Here is a 25,082-nt window from a genome sequence, read left to right as displayed (position 1 = left end):
CTAGCTCTGCAAACCTCAGCCTCCTGTCTCATGATCTTTCTCTTGTTTTCTGGTCCTCTCACTTAATCCAGTGAAAAACAACAACAAAAGGATCTGACAGTAAGTTATACTTAAATGGAGATGTTTCTTGTATCTATTAAATTCTTATAGCAGCTATCTGTTCTTGGCACACAACTTCATAACAAGGACAGGGTCTTCACAAAAATACTGCTTTCAGAAAATCTGTACTTAAGGTCTCAGGAGAATGAATCTTAATGGAATAGAAGTGTGCAGCAGACCAATGACCAAGCAAGTCATACGCCATTCATCTGATTCTCATTCATCTATTGCACAATACACATGTTCAGACTGTAAAACTGAATGACTCCTTTGGCACCGTCACAAGGTCAAATAGTTTTAATGTGTTCACTCAGGGATCTCCAGCTGCTAGTCAAGCAAAACAAAACTAAATAAAACCAAAACACCACTCCCGTAAATCTATAATAAGCCAGAGTTCATCACTCTTTGTGATAGCAGTACATCATTTCTATCTTGCCTTTTTCATTTCCAGGAGCCCTGATGTAGCTATTATATTTAAAAAGAGTACTACTTTTTCAGTGATTAAGAATTTTTTTTTAAAAAAAGCCAAAAATATGAGGATAATTTCAAGACAGGAAGATAACGGGTTCAGGTTTTTGGTAACCAAGTTGTAATAAAACCTTTGCTATTAGTATGCATTTCCTAAGATCAACAGAGACTGGGACACCTACGCAAAGGAAAACAATGTAGTAAGGAAACAGGAAAACATCCCAGGACGGGGAGACCTAAACTTTTTACCGGGTTGTCTATGGCAATAGCAGACATGTACTGGATGCTTACCATATAAGCAGGAGCTGTGTTAACTGCTTTATGTACATACACAGACCCATTTCATCTTTACAAAAACCCTAAGAGGTAAATACTATTAATACCTTCACTTTATAAGTGAAAAGATGGAAGTTAGCAAAGTTAAGTAACTTGCTGGAGATCATGAATCTAGTGAGAATTATAGGCAATAAATATAATAATTATAGCAATATATATTCTTTATCAAGCTCCTATCATTTATAGACCATCTTGAAAAAACAGAGGGACCTTAGGATATTTAGACCTAATTCAAACACTAGAAAAGGATCTTTTGTGAAAAAGCCTTCAAACGTGGAAATTTAAATTTTGAACAAATTTAGAAGTAGGAGGTCACTCTTAAAAATAGTTCATCTTGACTTTAAACAATATAAATATTTTTTGAGCTGCTTATATTCAGACCCAAATCTGTCCCTAAAATCTTCCATACACTGGCATTGCTTTTAACCTTTGGAATAGACAGAACCAATGTAATCCTTTTCTGCGGCATGGTTCTTCAAGTATTTAAATTTAATTTTCACTACGTAACCATAAGGTTACTTACAGTTTATTTTTCCAGGTTAAATACAATCAGAATTTACCATCATGGTTACTCTTCTTTGAAAATATTGTCAATAAATCCTTTCTCTAGTCTTTATGATGAGTAAGTCAGGATACACTTGGTCTCATCCTTATTTTATTGATTAAAATATATTTTATTAATGTGGTGAAATATTGCATTTATTTCCTTGATAACCACATTACACTGTTAATGCATACTGAATTGCAAACATAATTCAGAGATCTTATATGGAGAATTCTGAAGCTATATGTCACCCAAATTTTCATCATTTTTTTAAAGATTTATTTATTTATTTTAGAGACAGAGGGATAGAGAGCAAATAGAGGGAGGAGCAGAGGGAGAGACAGTGGGAGAGAAGCAGACTCCCCGCTCAGCGTGGAACCCAATGTAGGGCTCGATCTCACAACTGTGAGATCATGACCTGAGAGGAAATCAAGAGTGGGAGGCTTAATCCACTGAGCCACCCAGTCGCCCCTCATCATTTTTTTTTAAACGTTAAGTGCAGGAGTTTATTTGACTTTCATTGTCTTAGGTTTAACTCAAACATTCCAGGGTGAGGTGTGTTTGAATCCAGATGCCTTCATTCAACACATTAGGTATTCTTCTAAGTGTCTAAGCCTTTTACTAACCACAGCTTGGCAAGACCATTTTTCTCAGTCTGTATGCAAATCATTACAACAGGGGCAAAGCGCAGACTCTTGTGGGATAGCCTCAAGACCCCTCTCCTCATGCTTATACTGGTCCGTAAAGGACAAGCGAATAGATTCTCTTACATAATCAGATGAGGAATAAGCTGAATATCCTTTTTACAATAAAGTCCTAGCTCATGGGAAACCAACGCATCCGAGAAATACCAAACTCACTCAGATGAAATACTTGGTTAATGGAGATTTGTTACATAACATGATTCGTCCTAGACTCTGGCTTCAATTTCAGCACTTCTTTGCATCCTCACTTCTCAAATGGGTTGGTACTCATTGTAGCATGAATATTCTGACATCCCCATGATTTAAGGAATATGCAAATACCAAGGTTTCTTTTTTAAGAGGATCTAGAAATATCTGGAGATTCCCCCACTCCCTTTCATGTAACTTCTGATGTCCTCCTAAATATTTTTTTCTTAATATGATCAGCATTATAGTAAGCACCTAGATCAAAAAGAAAAAATAAAATACAGAGAAATTAAGGAGAAACTGTGGCCATATGAAGTTAACCAGATTGTCAGGGAACGAAAATTTCTAATACCTGAGAGAATTCTCACAGAACTGCTAAGGCTGACAGGCCACCCATCTTTAAGCCAGGTAATCGAAGGCAGGGGAATTCCTGAAGCTTCACAAGTCAGAGACACTGAATTCTTTTCCACGACGCTGATATTTTCAGGTATCCCATCGTTTCCTATGATGCTTGGAGGGGCTGTATGATAAAACAAACAAGAAAAGGAAAAGAAGTTAGTTAATATATAACAAACACCAAATCCTCAATAGCCTATGGTTAAAAAGATGACTTCCATTTCCTGGTCAACAGTAAGCAAAATAAGCAACCACAACAATGAGCTTATTAGAAGTAGCAATATTTTTAGTGTGACATTCCTGGAAGTAAAAATGTCGGTTCTTCCCCACTCATAGCAGGAAATAACTTTCATATTGTTATTGTATTGGTAGTGAATTATTTTCTATGAGTCACTCATCTTGTCTGGTAAATCTCTAATATGGATTCATGAACTTCTTATAGGCGGACTTTTCTAACGAGTAATTCTAGTCCTAAAGATAAAAAGTAATCTAACAAAAAAGATGCTTAATATTGAAAATTCTTCTCTTTTACATTCTGATTATGTTAGCTTTGGCTCACATATTTGCTGCAAACTACAGGATATTAATACTGGACTTTGTGCATGACCTAATTGGAATCAAGTTATAAGACTGTGTCTACTAAATTTATCACTGTTTCTGTAGATTGAAAAATTGCAAGGGCGCCTGGGTGGTTCAGTCAGTTAAGCATCTGATTCTTGATTTCAGCTCAGGTATTGACCTCAGGGTTGTGAGTTCAAGCCCCTGTGAATTAAAAAAAAAATGCATTTCCTAGAAATTCTATCCAAAAACCGTTAGAACTAATACATGAATTGATTAAAGTTGCAGGATACAAAATCAATACACAAAATCTATTGCATTTCTATACGTTAATAATGAAGTACCAGAAAGTGAAATTAAGAAAACAATCCCATTTATAATTGCATCAAAAAGAATAAAATACATGGAATAAATTAACCACAGAAGTGAAAGACCTGTATGTTGAAGACTACAAGACAATAATGAAAGAAACTGAAGAAGGTACAGATAAAAAGACTGAGGAATAATATTGTCAAAATGTCCATACTACCCAAGGTAATAGACTTTGTAATACAATCCCTATCAAAATTCCAATGGCATTTTCCACAGAAATAGAATAAACAATCCTAAAATTTATATAGAACCACAAAGAACCCCAAATAGCCAAAGCAATCTTGAGAAAGAACAAAGCTGGAGGCATCATGGTCCCTAAGTTCAAACTATTCTACAAAGCTATAGTAATTAAAACAGTATGGTATTGGCATAAAAACAGGCACATAAATCAATGGTACAGAATAGAGAGCCCAGAAACAAACCCACTCATATATAGTCAATTAATTTACTACAAAGGAGCCAGGAATATCTGATGGGGGAAAAGACAGTCTCTTCAATGAATGGTGCTAGGGAAAACTGGATAGCCAAATGGAAAAGAATGAAATTGGACCACTATCTTACAACACATAAAAATGAACTCAAATTGATTAAAGGCTTGAACATAAGACCTGAAACCATAAAACTCCTAGAAGAAAACATAAGCCCCTTGACACAGGTCTTGTAGATGATTTTTGAACGTGACACCAAAAACAAAAAGCAACAAAAACAAAAACTATTGGGACTACATCAAAGTAAAAACGTTCTTCACGGCAAAGGAAACTATCAACAAAATGAAAAGGCAACCTTCTGAATGAGAGAAAATACTTGTAAATCATAGATCTGATAGGGGGCTAATATCAAAAATATATAAAGAATCCATACAATTCAATAGGCCCCCCAAAACAATCAATTAAACATGGGCAAAGGATAGGAATAACCATTTTTCCAAAAAAGACATACAGATGGTTAAAAGGTGCATTTTGAAAAGTTACTCAACATTATTATTCAACAGGGTATGCAAATCAAAAGCACAATGTGATATCACCTCAGAATGGCTATTATCAAAAAGATAAAAAATAACAAAGGGAGGACAAAAAGAAAAAAGAATCCTTGGGCCCTGTTGGTGGAACTATAAATTGGTGCAGTCACTGTGGTAAACAGGTTTTTTGAGGTTCCTCAAAAAATTAAAATTAGAAACACCATATGATTTAGGAATTTTACTTCTAGGTATTTATATGAAGAAAATGAAAACACTACCTTGAAATGATACATGCACCCCCATGTTCATTGCAGGATTATTTACAACAGCCAAGCAATGGAAACAACCCATGTCCATTATGGATGAATAAAGAAATTAAAGGATATATATACAATGAGTTATTGTTCAGCCATAAAAAAAAGAACAAAATCTTGCCATTTGTAACAACATGGAAGTACCTCAAAGGCATTATGCTAAGTGAAATAAGTCAGACAAAAAGATAAATACTGTATGATCTCTCTTAGATGTGGAATCTAAAATTGGGTATTAAGGAGCGCACGTGTTGTGATGAGCACTGGGTGTTATACACAACTAATGAATCGTTGAACGCTACATCAAAAACTAATGATGTACTATATGTTGGCTAACCGAACATAATAAAAAAAAAAGATACAGAAAACAACCTCAAAAAAATTAAAAAATTAAAAAAAAAAACAAATAAATAAAACCAAGTTTATAGGTACAGAGAGCAGTGGAGGGAGGGAAACTATCTTTGTTGTTAGCTTAAATAAACTGAATTTTAAAAAAAAGAAAAAAAATTAAAATTGCAGTTCAAATTATATGCATACAAATAACTGTCCTCGAGTACATGTATGCTTCATCTATTCCTACTGACATTTATGACTCATTAATTAGAATATTAAAGCTGACTTCAGTACAACTCATGAGCAACTGATATTGAGTCAGTAAACTCTAAGGAACCCAGGCTTATACTAACCAAGACAGCAAATTTGGAAAACATAGAATCAAGGAATATTACTTGAGATAGCACTGGTTCAAAAGTACTTGAAGAAGACAATTAGACAATTAAATCTACTATGTGCTTTTCTAAGAGAATGTCCAATATATGCCTGTTTCAGCAAGGTAAGAAATGGGAGGCCACACATAGAAGGATAAGTGATGAGACTGGCCCAAAGAAAAGGTGCATATGCAGAAAATCACAGACTATAAATAAAAGACTCAATGCTGAAGGCTTACATTTCCCATCCAAGATGCTATAGATTATAATGGCCAGTGAATAGACTTATTGAGCTTCTTTATACTTACTATGTACACTTAAGTCATATTTTCTGTCAGTCATTCCTGCTACATTCACAGCAACACACACATAACGGCCTGTGTCAGATACGTGAATGTTCTTCAGCTGAAGGATGCGACCTTCATCCAATATTTCCATTCCCCTTCCTTTGGTCAAAGGGCGGCCATCTCTCATCCAGGTCACTTTTGGTTGAGGAATACCCTGCACGTCACACTCCAAGGCAATACTCTTCCCTCGAGTAACAATGATTTCAGTAGGGTGGCTGCCACTATCGGATATAGTTGGTCGAACTGGAAAAAAAAAAAAAAAGAAAAGAAAAAGAAAAAATAGTAGGGGCGCCTGGGTGGCGCAGTCGTTAAGCATCTGCCTTCGGCTCAGGGCGTGATCCCGGCGTTCTGGGATCGAGCCCCACATCAGGCTCCTCCGCTAGGAGCCTGCTTCTTCCTCTCCCACTCCCCCTGCCTGTGTTCCCTCTCTCGCTGGCTGTCTCTCTGTCAAATAAATAAATAAAATCTTAAAAAAAAAAAAAAAAGAAAAAATAGTAAAGTAGGAAATTCTGCTTCAGGAATTCGTATCAGCCAAAGTTAAACTCATTTTTGATGTAGAAATATTAACTACTAAAGAAAAGACCCAGAGCTAACAGACATGGCATTGCTGTATTGAGAGATGCAATGCCTCCTATGTTTCTAAATGTGTTCATGCTTAGAATAAAGCTATCAACACAGTAAAAAAAAATTCTGTTTGTTACTTTCGCTCATTTTTAACAAGTTATACAAATACTTGAACTTATCATTCATAGCCCTAATTTACAGAAGCCTTTGTAGTACTAACATTGAAATACAGATGGTAGCCTTGCTCACAATCAGTTCCACTCTTCCTTCACCCTCCACTACAGGAGTCGGAAAAGCTGTTTCTCAGTCTTCTCTGAAAATTGAAATGGCCACATGAATCAATTCAGGCCTATAAAATCTAAATAAACATCTGCTGGGTGGGCATGGGGGATTAGGGGCACGGGTTGGGAATTTTTTTTTGCTGTCCTGATGAAAGGAAAACATACCACTCCTTACCCTTACTTTTGCCTTCAGTGTGGACTTGATACCAGGGCTGAAGCAATGATCTTGAGACCACAGAGGTAGGAGCAGGAGAATCCTAGCTCTCCTGTCTTGATATGAGTAAGGTTTTGACCAACTCCAGTGACTGCCAACCTTAGGCTTCTCATTACGTGAGAAAATAAGTCTCTAATTGGTTAAGCCACTGATCACATTATTCTGTAGTTTTGTAGCTGAATTTACATAACAGATACTTAGTCTAAGAAAAAAAAAATTAGACCAATTCTAATACATAGGTGTGCGGGGGAAGAAACATGGGCCAGCATTAGTAATCTTGGGTTCTAGTGCCAGTCCTACTACAATCAAGTCAGGTGACCTTGGTCAGTCATGGGAACCTCTCTGGGCTTAGATGACTACATATGCAAAATGGAAACAATAATTTTGCTTCATATCATGGTTCACATAAAGGTTAAATGTAAATATTTAAAACACTTTAAAATCTTATACAAATTAAATATTCTTTAAGATGAGATATTTTTACATTTTGCAAATCTACCCTATAATATACCATCTCTCCCCATTCCACACATCCACCATCCTGCCCCCAGTACATTACAACCACATTGATGTGTCTTCTATCAGCATGCTGATACAGGTGCACAGCTGTATTGTTAAATGAACAACAGACAGAAATAAGCAACTGCTCTTTGTTTATGTCAGCACAATTTAAATTTGTGAGTCTTATGATAGGTATATTATAACCATACTGCCTTGAATGTATCTTAAGATACAAAGAAAAAGCAAAAAGGAAAGACAGAAAGATTAAAAGAAAGTCTGACTAATCAATAACTTACTGTAAACTTGCAGATTGTAGTCTTTCTTTGCAGTTCCAGCAACATTCGATGCCACGCATGTATACAGCCCAGCATCTGATTTTTCTGCAACTGAGATCTGTAACTGTCTGCCTCCAGATAATGTTCTGACTCGCCCTGCAGAATCAGCCAGCACTTGGGAGCCTGCAAAGAAAACAAAATGGCAAAATATGAAACAAAAATATATAGCATTTTGTGTACATACACTGATAAGTACATTTATTTACATCTTAGTTCAAGTACCTAAAAGGCAGATGACGCTGTAAAATAGTCCTATGCAAAAAGAAGGAGGAGAAGAAAGGAGAGGAGAGGCAGGATGAAGAGGAGATATTTATTTTAAGATTATCTCCTGCAAATTTTTCCTTCATTCAATATTGCACTTGAAAGCATACTTAGAAAAATAAAGTAAAATCTTAAAAGAGTAAAACAAAATTATTCTTAAAATGGACTAAAAATATTGGGAGCCTGGGTGGCTCACTCGGTTAAGCGTCTGCCTTTGACTCAGATCATGATCCCAGGGTCCTTGGATTGAGCCCCACATCGGGCTCCCTGCTCAGCAGCAAGTCTGCTTCTCCCTCTCTCTCTCCCTCTGTGATCTCTCTCGCTCTCACTCTCTCTCAAATAAATAAATAAAATCTTTAAAAAAAACCCTAAAAATATAGATGATCTATCTGATACTTAATGGATACAAATAAATATATATTGATGAATAAATTGAAAATTTGTTCAACTACAGAATTCGATCTTAACATACATTGCAAAACTGTCACAAATACAGCAAAATGTTATAGAAAATACAGAAAAAAAGTTATAGAAAATATTTTTTAAAGCTTATTCTAAAGAAGATAAAAGAATTCTTAGAATGGTGGATTCTTGACCATTATGGACACCCTATAATGCATTCGATTATAAAGCAATCAACTGAAACAGAAAGTTACTTTTTTTCTGGAGAACAGTTTCCAAACTGACGATTTTCAGCGAGATAGTGTAGAAGTTATCACATGCTACACATTTAATATAAAGTGATCACGCCATCTAGTATTTTAGTATGCAAACCCCAGGAAAGTTTGTTAATAAATTGACATGTTTGTCAAACAAAACATAGATTCATTTAATGTTTATATTTAATTTTATAAATGTTGAGGATGAAAACTGACCTTTCTTCTTCCAAATGAGATTTGGGGGTGGAATACCACTTGATTCACACAATAAACTAATGAGATTCCCTTCAATGACTGTAAGTTGAGCAAGTTCATCAGAACCATAAATATTTGGTGGTACTGAAAGATGAAAAAATACTATTTTTACATTAACTCGACATAAAATTTCCTTAACATTTTACATTTAAAAACAGGTTCCCACTCAAATGACATAAGGAAATAATTAGCACTTGAGGCTGACATATCAATACCATGTTAAAAGCACTGCGTGTTATATGAACTTATGAATCATTGAACACCACATCAAAAACTAATGATGTACCATACCGTGGCTAACTGAACATAATAAAAAAAAAAGTCAACTGTAAGACAAAGAATACCTATTAACAGACTTCCCGTTTTCCCAGATAGAAACTTAATTAACAAAATATTCAGAGTGGCATACAAAGAAGCTAATGTATTGTAGATAATTAGACTTTTTGTATCAAAAAGCTAAAGCACCTACCAAATTTACGCTTAACTGTCATTTCTGCTCAGCCAGTTTTGATGTCTCAGATGCTGAACAGAACTGGAAAACATCAGGCTTACAACATTATGGTAAAGGACAGACACAGGGGTTTGATCCAAGAAATGGGCATGTTACCTACTCTAGAATGCACAGCCTGCCTCCCCACTGTCCTCTAGTCTCTCTTTGGAAAGTTTAAGTGAACGCTGCCTTACCCCCGAGTCCGCCTTTGCTGGCTGAACTCTCCTCTCAAGATGCTTCTCTGGCTGCAATATTATCAGGTGGCAGATGCTTGCTCTCTCAAGCTCCTGGGAGTTGAGGAGTGGGAAAATCCTCCTCCCCCCTCAATGTAGCTTCCAGTCATTGTTCAACTGCCCCCATTTGAGGCTCATGCCACCAATTTTCTTCTCTTTCTCCCTCACCATCATCTGGGAACCCGCCATTCTTTTTCTATTCACTGAACAATTTGGTACTTGTTATCCTTCTTCACACGTAGACCTGGCATTCTTCGGTATAACTCAACATCTGCGTGTATATCCAGTCTAACCACCATGGATACTCACTTCCTTGATCTGCTCATCCCTTTCTCCACCATGTCCATCATCTAGAACATTTCTCCTCCTACTCCATCCCTATAGCTCTTCACTCAATTATTCCCAATTCTCACTTCATCGACCTAATTGAATCTCAAGTCTCTTGACCTCTCAGAAACCTCCCAATCCAGCTGCGGACTCTTGTTTACTGACTTCTCTATCCAGCTTAGATTTCATGATCAATAATTTCAACTACTTCTTTGCCAGTAATCTCAACTGCCTTGCACTGTTGCCCTTCCTATTTCACAACACCCTTCCTCTGGATGAATCCTACAGTTTACTCTGTCATCTCCTTTACCACAGATAGAAAGTTCTGCAGAAGAAAATGACGATTATATAGATGGCCATCACTGTAAGTACACCATCTCCAACCTCAATTCCACCCTCCTCTACTCCCATGGCTATTGACACAAATACTTGCAAATCTGTATCTGTAATGCAGACCCCATCTGAGGTCTAGATTTTTGTATCTGACTACTAAACATCTCAACCTGGGTACATCAGAGGCACTTTCAACCTCGACTTGCCCACAACTGAATTCAGTCACCTTTGTTCCTTCTCTGAGGGAAGGACACTGCTGTCCACATGGCCCATCTGGCCAACCCACACTGACATCCATCCTTTACTCTTCCTCTTTTCACACCTCTCCATGTAATCAATTAATCCTGTTAATTTCTTAAATACTGCTAGAGTTTATCTGTTTTATTCCCCAAATATAGATCTGAACACCCCAGTACTTCTTTAAATCCTTTTAACAGAACCCCATTGCCTTATGAATCAAATCTATACTTCAAAAATTTGTTTTAGAGGTCCTTTTCAATCTGCCGCCTTTTACCTTTCCTACCTAATATCTTCTTATTCTCCACTGCACCACACCAGGCTCCATAGTGAATGACGTTTGGTTCAATGAATGCAGACAGTATTCTCCAGGTCATTGTAATGCTTCTACCCTCTTTACAGAGCTAATGCCTACTCATTCTTAAAATCTCAATTAGATGTCATGAGCCCTGATATGTCTTCCCACAAATACTCCTATGACATCTCTTAGGAGATTTAATTTGAATTGGTTATTTAAAGTAAAGATATTTCTGCAGCAGCAGACTACATGTTCTGTGTGACCAGTGTCTTTGTCTTTCTCATTAACCTCTCTATGCCTACATGAGGCATAGTGTCTAGAACACAGAGGCACACCCATACGTATTTTTTAGTGATTCTATCCTTGATGTATCAACTTTCTCCCCTATCATTTATTCTTATATATACTGTATTCTGCTTTCCACTATTAAATTGCTTTTCTTTAAGAGGCATTGGTCTCATTTGTAAACTACACTTTGTAGTTTACGTCTAATTTCACTTCTTTGCAATATGTGACATTATTCATTCATTCACCTACCCATCCATCTATGTCCAACTTATTTGTTGTCCATGTTCTTCTTTTAGGTATACCATTGTCTTTAGTTTTCATGACACAAGTGTTCCCCTACCTCTTTCACTGCTTCTTCTCAGTTTCTCATTTGTGTCTCTTTTTCTGGCCCTTATATGGTCCACGTGAGAGTCATTCTCCAGTACTCTTCTGTACACATTTTTCTTACTCTCTAAGGGATCTCAACTGCCACATATATACTCATGTCTCCAATTTTATATTTTAACTCTTTTCTTTCTCTCTCCTAAATTATAGGCTTTTATTTCTGATTGCATGGAGGACAGCTTCACAAGGACACTGTACAGGTATCTTCAATACAGCATTGCAGAAATGAATTTCTCACCTCATTTTCTAACTGATTATACTTCCCAATTTTTCTTTTTTTCAAGCTTTACTTGACAACACCTAGTTCAGTGTCTGGTCCTAACTGGGAGTTATACAAATATTTCTCCCATTTGAAAGAAATGAGAAAGAAAGGGAAGGAGCAATGGAGGGAGAATAGGGATGGAAGGAGGCAAGTACAGATGTTAATGATACATAAGTAATATATAATAAATAAATTACCACCTAGTAAATTTCACTATTTAAAGTTAAATTAATCCTTTTATAGGGTGAATAATAGCATTTCTCAAAATCTTCCTTAAGAATTTTTAAAATGATAATGATTTATAATTAACAAATCATTTTCTACATAAACACATGCTTTTAAAGTTTTAAAACATATTTGCTCTCCATTGGAATCAAATTATTTCCTCTACCTATTTTTATTTTTAAAATGTGGTTTTGAATAAACTTTTTAAATCAAAGAGATATTTCAGCTCATTATCTCAATGGTTAAAAAGTTTAAACAAATACAATCAAAATTAAGAGGGCATGATACGTTATACCTGAATTAAAAGAAGTAAATAAAATAAAGGTGGATATGCTGGAAAAGGGAGTACTTTTTAACAATTAGCAGACAGTCGTAGCCAAGTAAAAGTCGTGGTAATTCCTAAGAATTATCTTAATTGGTAACAAATGGTAGAATTTCAAGCGAGGATAACTTTTCTCACTGGTCAGCTGAGTAATCCCACCTGTCACCAAGTGCAGGTGTTCTCTCTCACACGCAGAATCCACAGGCATGATTGGCCTTTTGACTTATTTCAATTGATCAAACCACCATCAGTTCATGGAGAAAGCTCAATTATTAGAAGATCCTGGCTGTAAGAACTAAAGAGCATAAGCTCAGGCAGGTGAGGAGAACGGTTCTACATCAAAATTACAATGACTAATATACTTAAGTTCTGGAAGTCTATCTATAATTGATCTTAAATTAATTATACATAATCACACTTACCCCAAATGTTGACATTATAGTTTTTCTCAGTCTTTCCAGCAACATTTGTTGCCTCACAAGTATAACGACCAGTGTCTTGAACTTGAGCCTCTTCAATCTAAAAACAAAACCATGCTTTGAAACTTGAGTTTCTATTTCATATCTGGAGTTTTTCTATTAATGTTATTTGTGACTTCTTACTTTTCATGAGTATTCTAAAGGTTTTCAAACATATATAGAGAGAAGAGTAAAATGTATGACTATATGCCCATCACCCACATTCAACACTTAAATCAAGATTCGACAATTTTCATCTATATCATACTTTGTTTTAATCTAATTAATATTAGTGGCTGAAGGTCTAGAAAGGCCTTTTAAATATAATTAAATAAAATTCAGATAAAATAGCAACAAAAATCACAATTTCTGAATAAGTTATTTGGGCTTTAAAATAGATAACATTTATATATCTAGGATATTGTTCAGTAAAATAACACCTTTATTATTGGTTTATTACATGTCTTCTCCCTATACTGGGTTTGTAAGATTTTAAAATTTTTGATTTAAATTCTAGTTAGTTAATCTACAGTGAAATACTGGTTTAAGGAGTAGAATTCAGTGATTCAACACCTACATACACCTACATACAACACCCAGTGCTCATCATAACAAATGCCTCCTTAACACCCATCACCCATCTAGCCCATTCCCTACCCACTTCCCTCCATCAACCCCTGTTTATTCTCTTTCGGAGTCTCTTGTGGTTTGTTTCTCTTTTTCCCCCACTCATATGTTCATCTGTTTTGTTTCTTAAATTCCACATGAATGAAATAATATTTGTCTTTCTCTGACTGCCTTATTTCACTTACCATAATACATTCTAGCTCCATCCACATTGCTGCAAATGGCAAGATTTCCTTCTTTTTGATGGTTGAGTAATATTCCATCATGTATATATACCACATCTTCCTTATCCGTTCATCAGTCGATGGACATTTGGGCTCTCTCAATAGTCTATCTATTGTTGATAGTGCTGCTATAAACAGTGGGGTGCATGTACTCCTTTGAATCCATATTTTTGTATCCTTTGGGTAAATACCTAATAACGCAATTGCTGGATTATACAGTAATTCTATTTTTAACTTTTTGAGGAACCTCTATACTATTTTCCAGAGTGGCTGCATCAGTTTGGATTCCCACCAACAGTGTAAGAGAGTTCCCTTTTCTCCACATCCTTGCCAATACATTTTGCTTCCAGTGTTGTTAATTTTAGCCATTCTCACAGGCGTGAGGCAATACCTCATTGTACTTTTGATTTGTATTTCCCTGATGAAGAGTGATATTGAGCATCTTTTCATGTGTCTGTTAGCCATCTGGATGTCTTCTTTGGAAAAATGTCTATTCATGTCTTCTGCCCATATCTTAACTGGATTATTTGTGTTTTGGGTGTTGAGTTTTTTTTTTTTTAAGATTTTATTTATTTATTTATTTTGTCAGAGAGAGAGAGAGAGTACAAGCAGGGGGAACATCAGGCAGAGGGAGAAGCAGGCTCCCCGCTGAGCAGAGAGCCCAATAAGGGACTCAATCCCAGTACCCTGGGATCATAACCTGAGCTGAAGGTAGACACATAACCTACTGAGCCACTCAGGTATCCCTGAGTGTTGAGTTACATCAGTTCTTTATATATTTTGGATACTATCCTTTATCAGATATGTCATTTGCAAATATCTTCTCGCATTCCACAGCCTACATTTTAGTTTTGTTGATGGTTTCCTTCACTGTGCAGAAGCTTTTTATCTTGATGAAGATAAATAGTTCATTTCTGCTTTTGATTCTCCTGCCTCCAGTGACTTGTCTAGTAAGAAGTTGCTATGGGGGTAGCTGGGTGGCTTAGTTGGTTGGGCATCCGACTCTTGGTTTCTGCTTATGTCATGACCTCAGGGTCATGGGACTGAGCCCCACATTGGGTTTTGCACTCAGTGAAGTCTGCTTGGGATTCTCTCCTTCTCCATCTTCCTCTGCTTCCCCCCCCCCCCACCTCAAATAAATATAAATCTTAAAAAACACCAAAAAAGAAATTGCTATGGCCAAGGTCAAAGAGGTTGCTGCCTGCATTCTCTAGGATTTTGATGGTTTTCTATCTCACATTTAGGTCTTTCATTCATTTTGAATTTACTTTTGTGTATGATATAACAAAGTGCCAGGGCGCCTGGGTGGCACAGCGGTTAAGCGTCTGCCTTCGGCTCAGGGCGTGATCCCGGCGTTATGGGATCGAGCCCCACATCAGGCTCCTCTGCTATGAGCCTGCTTCTTCCTCTCCCACTCCCCCTGCTTGTGTTCCCTCTCTCGCTGGCTGTCTCTATCTCTGTTGAATAAATAAATAAAATCTTTGAAAAAAACAAAGAAAGTGGTCCAGTTTCATTCTTCTGCATGTTGCTGTCCAGTTTCCCAATACCATTTGTTGATGAGACTGTCTTTTTTCCATTGGGTGTTCTGTCTTGTTTAGTTGAAAATTAGTTGAGCATATAGTACTGGGTCCATTTTTGGGTTTTCTACTCTGTTCCACTGATCTATGTTTTTGTGCCAGTACCATACAGTCTTGATGACTACAGATTTGTATATAGCTTGAAATCCAGAATAGTGATGCCTCCAGCTTTGCTTTTCTTTTTCAGGACTGCTTTGGCTATTCAGGGTCTTTTGTGGTTCCATACAAATTTTAGGATTGTTTATTCTAGCTCTGTGAAAAACGCTGGTGGTATTTTGATAGGGATTGCATTAAATGTGTAGATACCTTTGGGTAGCAAAGACATTTTAACAATGTTTGTTCTTCCAATCCATGAGCATGGAGTGTTTTCCATTTTCTTTGTGTCCTCTTCAATTTCCTTCATGAGTGTTCTATACTTTTCAGAGTACAGATCTTTTACCTCTTTGGTTAGATTTATTCCTAAGTACCTTATGATTTTGGGTGCAATTGCAGATGTGACTGATTCCTTGATTTCTTTTTGTGCTGTTTCATTACTGATGTATAGAAATGCAATAGATTTCTTTTTTTTTTAAGATTTTATTTATTTATGTGACAGAGAGACAGCCAGCGAGAGAGGGAACACAGCAGGGGAGTGGGAGAGGAAGAAGCAGGCTCCCAGCAGAGAAGCCCGATGTGGGACTCGATCCCGGAACGCCAGGATCACACCCTGAGCCGAAGGCAGACGCTTAACGGCTGCGCTACCCAGGTGCCCCGAAATGCAACAGATTTCTGCACATTGATTTTATATCTTGCAACTTTGTTGAATTCGTGCATTAGTTCTAGAAATTTTTGGTGGAGTCTTTTGTGTTTTCTACATAGAGTATCATGTCATCCATAAGTAGTGCAAGTTTGATTTCTTCCTTGCCTATTCGGGTGCCTTTTATTTCTTTTTGTTGTTTGCTGAGGTTAAGACTTCCAGTAATATGTTAAGTAGTAATGGCAAGAGTGGAGATCCTTGTCTTGTTCCTGACCAGAGGGGAAAGTTTCTCACCATCTCAACTTTTCACCATTGAGGATGATATTAGCTATGGGTCTTTTGTATATGGCCTCTATGATGTTGAGGTATGTTTCATTTATCTCATTTGTTGAGGGTTTTTATCAAGAAAGGATGCTGTATTTCGTCAAATGCTTTTCTGCATCTATTGACAGGATCTTATCCTTTCTTTTATTGATGTGTTGTATCACATTGATTGATTTGTGAATATTGAGCCACCCCTGAAGCCCAGAAATAAATCCCACTTGGTCGCAGTGAATAATCCTTTTAACGTACTGTTAAATTAGATTTGCTAGTATTTTATCAAGAATTTTTGCATCTATGTTCATCAGGGATATTGGACTGTAATACTCCCTTTTAAAAAAAACATAAATTCAGTTACTTAACATATAATGTATTATTTGTTTCAGGGGTACAGGTCTGTGATTCATCAGTCTTTTATAATACTCGTTGCTCATTACAACACATACCATCCCTAATGTCCATTACCCAGGTACACCATCCCTCCACCCCTCCCCCCTCCAACAACCCTCAGTTTGTTTCCTATGATTAAGAGTCTCTTATGGTTTGTCTTCCTCTCTGGTTTCATTTCGTTTCATTTTTTTCCTTTCTTCCCCTATGATCCTCTGCCTTGTTTCTTAAATTCCACATATCAGTGAAATCATATGATAATTGTCTTTCTCTGACTTATTTCACTTAGCATAATACCCTCTAGTTCCAATCACATTGTTGCAAATAACAAGATTTCATTTTTTGATGGATGTGTAATATTCCATTGCATATCTATATCTATCTATCTATCTATCTATCTATCTATCTATCTATCTACCACATCTTCTTTATCCATTCATCTGTCGATGGACATCTGGGCTCTTTCCATAGTTTGGCTATTGTGGACATTGCTGTTATAAACGTTGGGGTACAGGTGCCCCTTCAGATCACTACACTTGAATCTTTGAGGTAAATACCTAGTAGTACAATTGCTGGGTTGTAGGGTAGCTCTATTTTCAACTTTTGAGGAACCTCCATACTGTTTTCCAGAGTGGCTGCACCAGCTTGCATTCCCACCAACAGCATAGGAGGGTTCCACTTTCTCTGCATCCTCGCCAACATCTCTCATTTCCTGATGTGTTAATTTTAGCCATTCTGACTGGTGTGAAGTGGTATCTCATTGTGGTTTTGACTTGTATTTCCCTGATGTCGAGCATTTTTTCATGTGTCTGTTGGCCATTTGGATGTCTTCTTTGGAGAAATGTCTGTTCATGTCTTCTACCCATTTCCCGATTGGATTATTTGTTCTTTGGGTGTTGAGCTTGATAAGTTCTTTATAGATTTTGGATACTAGCCCTTTATCAGATATGTCATTTGCAGATATCTTCTCCCATTCTGTAGGTTGTCTTTTGGCTTTGTCGACTGTTTCCTTTGCTGTACAAAAGCTTTTTATCTTGATGAAATCCCAATAGTTCATTTTTGCCTTTCTTTCCCTTGCCTTTGGAGATGTGTCTAGCATGTAATTTTCCTTTTTAGTAGGATTTTTGTCTGGTTTTGGAATCAGAGTAATGCTGGCCTCATTGAAGGAGTTTGGAAGTTTTCCTTCCATTTCTAGAGAAGGAAAGGTATTAACACTTCTTTAAATGTCTGGTAGAATTCCCCAGGAAGCCATCTGGCCCTGGACTTTGACTTGTTGGGAGATTTTTGAATACTGATTCAATTTTCTTTTCTGGTTATTGGTCTGTTCAAATTTTCTATTTCGTCCTGTTTCAGTTTTGGTAGTTTGTATGTTTCTAGGAATTTGTCCATTTCTTCCAGATTGCCCAGTTTGTTGGCATAAAATTTTTCATAATGTTCTCTTACATTTGTGATTTTATTTAACTGGGGCCTTTCTCTCTCTCTCTCTCTCTCTCTCTCTTTTTTTTTTTTTGGTAAGTCTTGGCCACAGCAATGTTTTTCTAGATATGTCTCCTGAGGCAAGGGAAATAAAAGTAAAAATAAACTATTGGGTCTTCATCAAGATAAAAAGCTCTGCACAGCAAAGGAAACAATAAACAAAACTAAAAGGCAACATACAGAATGGGAAAAGATATTTGCAAATGACATCTATGATAAAGGGCTAGTATCCAAAACATATAAAGAATTGATACAACTCAACACCTCAAAAACAAATAATCCAATTAAATCGGCAGAAGACATGAACAGACATTTCTCCAAAGAAAACATACAGATGGCCATCAGACACATGAAAACATGTTCAACATCATTCATCATCAGGGAAATAGAAATCAAATCTACAATGAGATACCACCTCACACCTGTCAGAATGGCTAAAATCAAAAACACAAAGAACAAGTGTTGGCAAGGATGTGGAAAAAAGCAAAACTCTTGCGCTGCTAATGGGAATGCAAGCTGGTGTAGCTACTCTGGAAAACAGAATGGAGGTTCCTTGGAAAGTTAAAAATAGAACTACCCTATGATCCAGTCATCGCATGACTGGATACCTACCCCCAAAATACAAAAACACTAATTCAAAGGGACATATGCACCCCTATGTTTATAGCAGCATTATTTATAATAGCCAAATTATGGAAGTGGCCCAAGTGTCCACTGATAGAAAAATGGATAAAGAAAATGTTATATATATATATATATATATATATATATATATATATATATATATATATATATATATAGGAATGGAATGTTATTCAGCCATAAACAAGAATGAAATCTGGCCATTTGCAACAATTTGGATGTAGCTAGAGAGTATAACATTAAGTTAAATAAGTCCATCAGAGAAAGACAAATACCAAATGATTTCACTTATATGTGAAATTTAAGAAACAAAGCAAATGAACAAAGGAAAAAAAGAGAAAGAGAAACAAACCAAGAAACAGACTCCTAACTATAGAGAACAACCTGATGGCTACCAGAGGAGAGGTGAGTGGAAGTATGGGTGAAAAAGGTGAAGGGGATTAAGGAAGGCACTTGTGATGAGCACTGGGTGTTGTATGTAAGTGATGAATCACTATATTGTACATCTGAAACTAATATAACACTGTATGTTAACTATACTGGAATTAAAATAAAAATTTAATAAAAAAATGTATTGATTGCCTAGTGTGTTCCAGGCAAAATAGAACAGTAAGAATCCATTATTTTACCTGGTTGAAGGTGTGCATGAATTGTTTTGGGAAATGCACAGGTAAGATAGTTTTAACTGACCAATTTTGTTCGAGTTCTGTAGAAGTTTTTATTTCCATGAGGTCCTCCCTGTTCACCTGTCAGTGGGACCTACACACTTCAGGGTGCCTGGCCATCCTCTATGGTAGAAATTCAATAGATCCCAGGATTTCTTCACTCTCACCTTTCTTCTGGCTTCCCAAACCTATTGTGAGATCTGTGCTCTGAAGAAATCAACTTCTATACTCTGAAATTTGCTAAGACATTTCTAATCACACATAGCTCTCCCCTACCAGTACTGGGACTTGTGTTCACATAATTGTCTCCCTCTGTCATTTGGTCAGAGCTGGGGTTTGAGAATACTACCCGTCGATTTTCTAGAGCTCTGAGTCTGCCTCTGAGCATGGCCAGTGCTTTTTGCTTCTCTCCCCGTATATAGCTCAATTGACTTATCCTACTTTCCTCCATCAGTTATTCCAGCCTTTCCTTCTTTACCCATCTCCACTATTACAGATCGTAATTCCTAAATCTCTACTTGGTTGCCTCTAACACACAACTTCATACTCCCATTCTCTCTCAAGCTTCTGCTCTCCTTATATAAGCTTCTCAGCTTCCGATATGCTGATACCATCATCCAATTCTCAAGAATCCCTTTGTTTGCCAGTAATAACCTTCCTTTACCAAGAGGCTATGTGGTACAATGGTTAGTAGCATGAGTTTTAAAACTATACTCCCTGTACTCAAATCCCATTTCTTACACTTAGTAACTGTGAGCAGATTACTTAGCCATTCTTCCAATTTCTCAATAGGGTTATTATGAGGACTTTATAAGCATTCCAATGGCTTATTGACTTCCTGAATCCTAATTCCTTTGTATTTTTTATTTTTTTAAGATTTTTTATTTATTTATTTGAGAGGGAGGGAGAGAGAGAGAGAGAGCAAGCGAGAGCACAAGAGCAGGGGGAAGAAGAAGCAGACTTGTCGCTGAGCAGGGAGCCCAACTTGGGGCTTGATCCCGGGATGCTGGGATCACGACCTGAGCTGAAGGCAGACGCTTAACTGACTAAGCCACCCAGGTGCCCCCTGAATCCCAATTCCTTAAAGTGGTTTCCAATTGCAGCTCTTATTTCACTCAAATCAACCCTGTCAATATTATTTCCAAATATTCACTTTGTTAAATTCTCTGTTTCAGCTAGCTTACTTGCTTTCCTTAATCAGGCCTTTTGTCCCATCTACATATAAAAAGCCAAGTAGCCTTCCAAGATTTCCAGGCAACTACAGCCTCACCTTTCACACTCCTCCTAAAATGTATTATCTGTACCATCCAAATAGTAATTAACTCACACTTACAGTACTTCCTGCATTTTCAATGGAACTGTTAATTTTCATATATGTATGCAAAATTGGAAGAAACTGAGGGTAGAAAATGTGTCTATTTTTCCCGTCGTATGCAGAGCACCTAGAATAGGTGTTTATTTGCTGAGTGGTTGAATGACTAAAAATGAATCACTCATTAGAACAGTTCTATAATATCTTCCCAGAAGCATTTTTGGATGGCTTCTGGCTACAAATATGGATAGACAAATATCTAAATCTTACTAAGCTTAAAATTTTAAAATATTACAAACCTCATTAATAAAATGGTACCCAGAATTTAAAAAATGAAATTAGTAGAGCACTTGTAGACAGGCAAGTTTAAAACCAAAGCCATGAGTTTAGGAATAATATAAGTAGAAGTAAATGAATCTCTAGTCTTACCTTTAACACACTTCCATTTTCAGAGATACTGAGACCTGGTTTCTTCAGCAAGGGGCGGCCATCCTTTAACCAAGTCAAAGTGGGTGGGGGGATAGCGTCACTCTGACATAGTAACTCCACAGCTTGGCTGATGAGGACAGAGATGTTCTGTTCTTCTCCCATAATATTTGGTGGAACTAAGTGAAGGAAGGGTTTTCCCTCAGGATAAAATAGGCCAGTTCACTACTTATCTTTATTAAGCATCAGGACATACACTGAATAACTTTATTAGTTCTTTTAAGATGTAGGATCACAGTAATTCTAATATACCCTCTTTGCATCGTTTGGTTCAGAATCAAATATTGAGAAATCACTGATTAATATGTTCCTATTGAACAGAAGTGCTTTTCACTAACTTTTCACTTTAAGAAGTTTTAGAACTGGAAGTTCTCACCAAGTGCCTATTTCAGAACCTTTTGAACTAGATGTTACTGCTTAAGATTTCCAAAGTAATAAATTACTCATGAAATATTTTGAAAATAATAATTAAAAGCATATATACTTTTGATATTTATTTAAATTTTTGCAAAAGAAATTAAATTTTATAGACACTGAGGCAAAATAAAAAAAATAGAGTTGAAAGAGACCACCTACTCCCACCTCACGGTGTATAAAACATGAAGTAGGTGACAGACAATAACTTATTTGAAATAACGTGACTAATTTGTGGCAAAGCTGGGAGTCCTCTGATTTGCAGTTTAGAGCTCTTTTTGGTTTCCCATGATGCCTTGTCAGCTTTCTATGGAATAAAGACCATGTGGGATAAATGACACAATAAAGAACACAACGAAAGCAGTGAGCAGCTGTACAACATACAATTACATAAAAAGAGGAAATGAGTTGAAATTTTAATGAGATTAAAATTAGAATCCCCTGGCTATCAAGCTTGTCAGATGTTGAAATGTGTTCTTGGAGAAGTCTACGGAATCTCCTTCCCTTGGGTGTATTAAAATATAGAGTAAACAATCATTTGTCTCAGAAGGTTTAGGTACAGTCCTGCCAAGAATGAGAGGGTGGGCTCCATAACATCTCAAGGACTCTTTCAGGACTGTATATATAATAATTCAAAAAACACAAACTAACGATGAAATCAGACCTGTTATAAAAGGGCCACTCTGAAAAAACACAGAGAGGAATTTCCTTGGCCATTTCTCCGTAAATCCCATAACTATTGAGGATTGTAGGAAATGTACCATATCTGTAGTATTTTTTTTTCTTTTAATAAGAAAGGTTAAGCTGCACTGAAATGAATCCTAAGGGACTTTCCAAATGCTTTGATAGAAGTAAGATTCTTGTGGTAAGGACTGTTATTATAGTGCATTAGCCATTGTTTCTGGCTGGATCCTGCAGCATGTGGCAAAATGAGAATGACTGCAGTAGGTTTTGATGAGTTCTGTAACCAGGAGGTTTCTCTGCTGCCCTGTCTTCTACTGAGGGAAAGGCATATAAACTAAAGGCCACCTTCTTGTACTGTTTCTGGATGCAGGATCTGTGCTAAATCCAAAGGAACTGATGCCGTGATGCAAAGAAATGCCATGCACAATAGCTGGAATAGTTTAATGGAGCATTTGTGCAGGATTCCTGATGCCGCTTCTGCTCAGTTTACTAGCGCAACAGACATCTGGCTCTCGATAAGCTTAAAGTAATCTATGGGGAACAGAAAACAGTGGGATTGTTTTTAATATGTAACACATTAGATAAAAGATATACAACCAGTCTGTCTGAAATTAAAACCGCTATAATATTAGCAAAATCAGCACAATTAGTGCCATTTTCTAAGATATTATGAAAACAGATACATTCACCAGTCTTAGCACAGAAAGCCGTAAATAAAATAGTCAATTTAACAGCTTGAAAGTAATTTCAGGTGAAGTCTGGTCTCAGTGGACAAAAAAGTAACATAACTGCATAAAAATATGTTTACCTTAGAGTATTTATAGAATTTACAAAAGAGCATGAATTCTTTATGACTACTTGTAGAAGTAAAAGTCAGAAATAATTTAAGAAAGCAGAATGCTAATTTATTTCCAAATATTTTTCCTCCAATTATTTTTCTTTATGGCTAAATTAGTTGAATCCACTTCAAAAAGAAACTAGACTTTTTTTTTTTAAATTGAGAGGAAAAATGCAAAAACAATAGAGTATTTGTTTCTTAAGGAACATAAATTAAAGCAAATCTAATTATAGCCGAGGATATATATTACTGAAATGCATCTATGTTTTCTGTCCTTTCATTTCCAACTTTTTGTTTAGTCTGAGAAGAGAACAAGGCTCTACCCTTTAGATCTCGGCTTCCTTAGATGTTATCCTTACTTAGCTTTGTGGTTATATTGCTTAGGAAGGGGGGTATCATGTCTGTTTCTCATCCTACGCTTTATACTTGTTAAATTTAATTATCAAAATTAGCAGTGTCGTAGGGTTACACTTGTTGAGATGCTGGAGCATGTGTGATGTCTAACAAAGTTCTCTGAGCTTCAGTTTAAAGTAAAGATACAGGAATCTCAATCATTTAAAAACCCAATTCTCTTGTTTTAGCCCCTCGGAAGATAGTAAGACATACCCTGAATTTATACCCGGGGGAAATATTTTAATGAACTGCTCTTGCAATTGTAGGGAAAGCTATTTCATCCACTGTCTACTCCTCTTATCGCCCCCATACTCTACAATGTAAATCTAAAGAGGATTGGCCACTGGAGATGAACATTCATTAGGCTCCAATGAGACACGAGATTGTCAAGGTTACTACTACAAATAGAGGAATATAATATATGGAAATAATACTAACAGGGGAGCACAGATTGGAAACTAATTTCAGATTAAGAATCTGAAATTTTACATTTCTTTAATTGCTAGCTGTGCATCTGTATTTCAAATGCTAAGCATATGTAAATGTTAGCTAACCATCTGACTTTTATAACAGAGGAAAGACCCCAGTTTTCAGACCAAAAGGGTGGTACGGAAATGCCTTGGCAAATGATAAAAAATAAGTGATACACGTTTTTATGACTCCTGGAAAATATCAACTCTCTATCATCTCTCCGGTATACTTTTGATGCTAACACGTGTAGAAACAGAAGGAGCCAATCCCAGATTTTCAGTCCTGACTAAAACCCAGCAAATACCCATGTCACTCCTCTGCTTGCTTGCTAATTATTGAAGAAGCTTTTGTATCACATGCTTAGATCGACTGATCTAAGAATCCTTAGATTCTTACATTCTCTAAGGATATTTCACATTGTCAGCATTCCAATTCGTCACAAAACATAAAAATGACTCAATTAGATTTAAAGGAAGGTGTAGATTCCCTGGAGTTGGGCATTTTAGACACATCTGTTATCTCCAACACAGAGCACCAGCAAAGCTGGAGGCTGGATGTGGACCCATGTCAACTGTAGAAGCAACAGAAAATGGGAAGCACAGAGAGCCTTTTGGTAGTTTACTAATGCCAACTGGGACTTTCGAGCTCCATTAGACATGTACGTTATCCATGTTGTAACGAGAGTTTTTTTTTTTTATTAAAAAACTATGATTTATAAGTTACTTGTGATTGTTAACATTTACTTTTGGCAAACTTATAAAGAGGAGTCAACCCACATGGTCTGGAGGTGAAAAAAAAAAGATATATTTTGAATAGGAGTGCACTACTTGGAAGTGAGGTGGGACTTAAAGAGGATTGTACACCTGAAACTAACATAACACTGTATGTTAATTATACTGGAATTAAAATAGAAAAA

General features: G+C 36.5%; 1 protein-coding gene across 3 annotated transcripts in view; it reads right to left on the bottom strand.

The window, feature by feature from the left end:
• Positions 1-25,082, bottom strand: part of HMCN1 (hemicentin 1) — a 467,939-nt gene that overhangs the window by 138,487 nt on the left and 304,370 nt on the right. For all 3 annotated transcript variants that reach the window (XM_087858481.1, XM_045811326.2, XM_087858478.1), the window contains exons 41-46: positions 21,310-21,485; positions 12,878-12,974; positions 9,018-9,140; positions 7,843-8,004; positions 5,948-6,229; positions 2,690-2,857 (exon numbers count right to left, since the gene is read on the bottom strand). In XM_087858481.1, the coding sequence (XP_087714607.1) occupies positions 2,690-2,857; positions 5,948-6,229; positions 7,843-8,004; positions 9,018-9,140; positions 12,878-12,974; positions 21,310-21,485 (1,008 nt within the window). The remainder of the gene's footprint in view (positions 1-2,689; positions 2,858-5,947; positions 6,230-7,842; positions 8,005-9,017; positions 9,141-12,877; positions 12,975-21,309; positions 21,486-25,082) is intronic.

The sequence above is a fragment of the Ursus americanus genome, chromosome 2 (genome assembly GCF_024610735.1).
Source record: "Ursus americanus isolate L20-20 chromosome 2, mUrsAme1.1.p, whole genome shotgun sequence".
NCBI classification, from domain to species: Eukaryota; Metazoa; Chordata; class Mammalia; order Carnivora; family Ursidae; genus Ursus; species Ursus americanus.
This window is presented reverse-complemented; position numbering and strand designations above follow the sequence as displayed.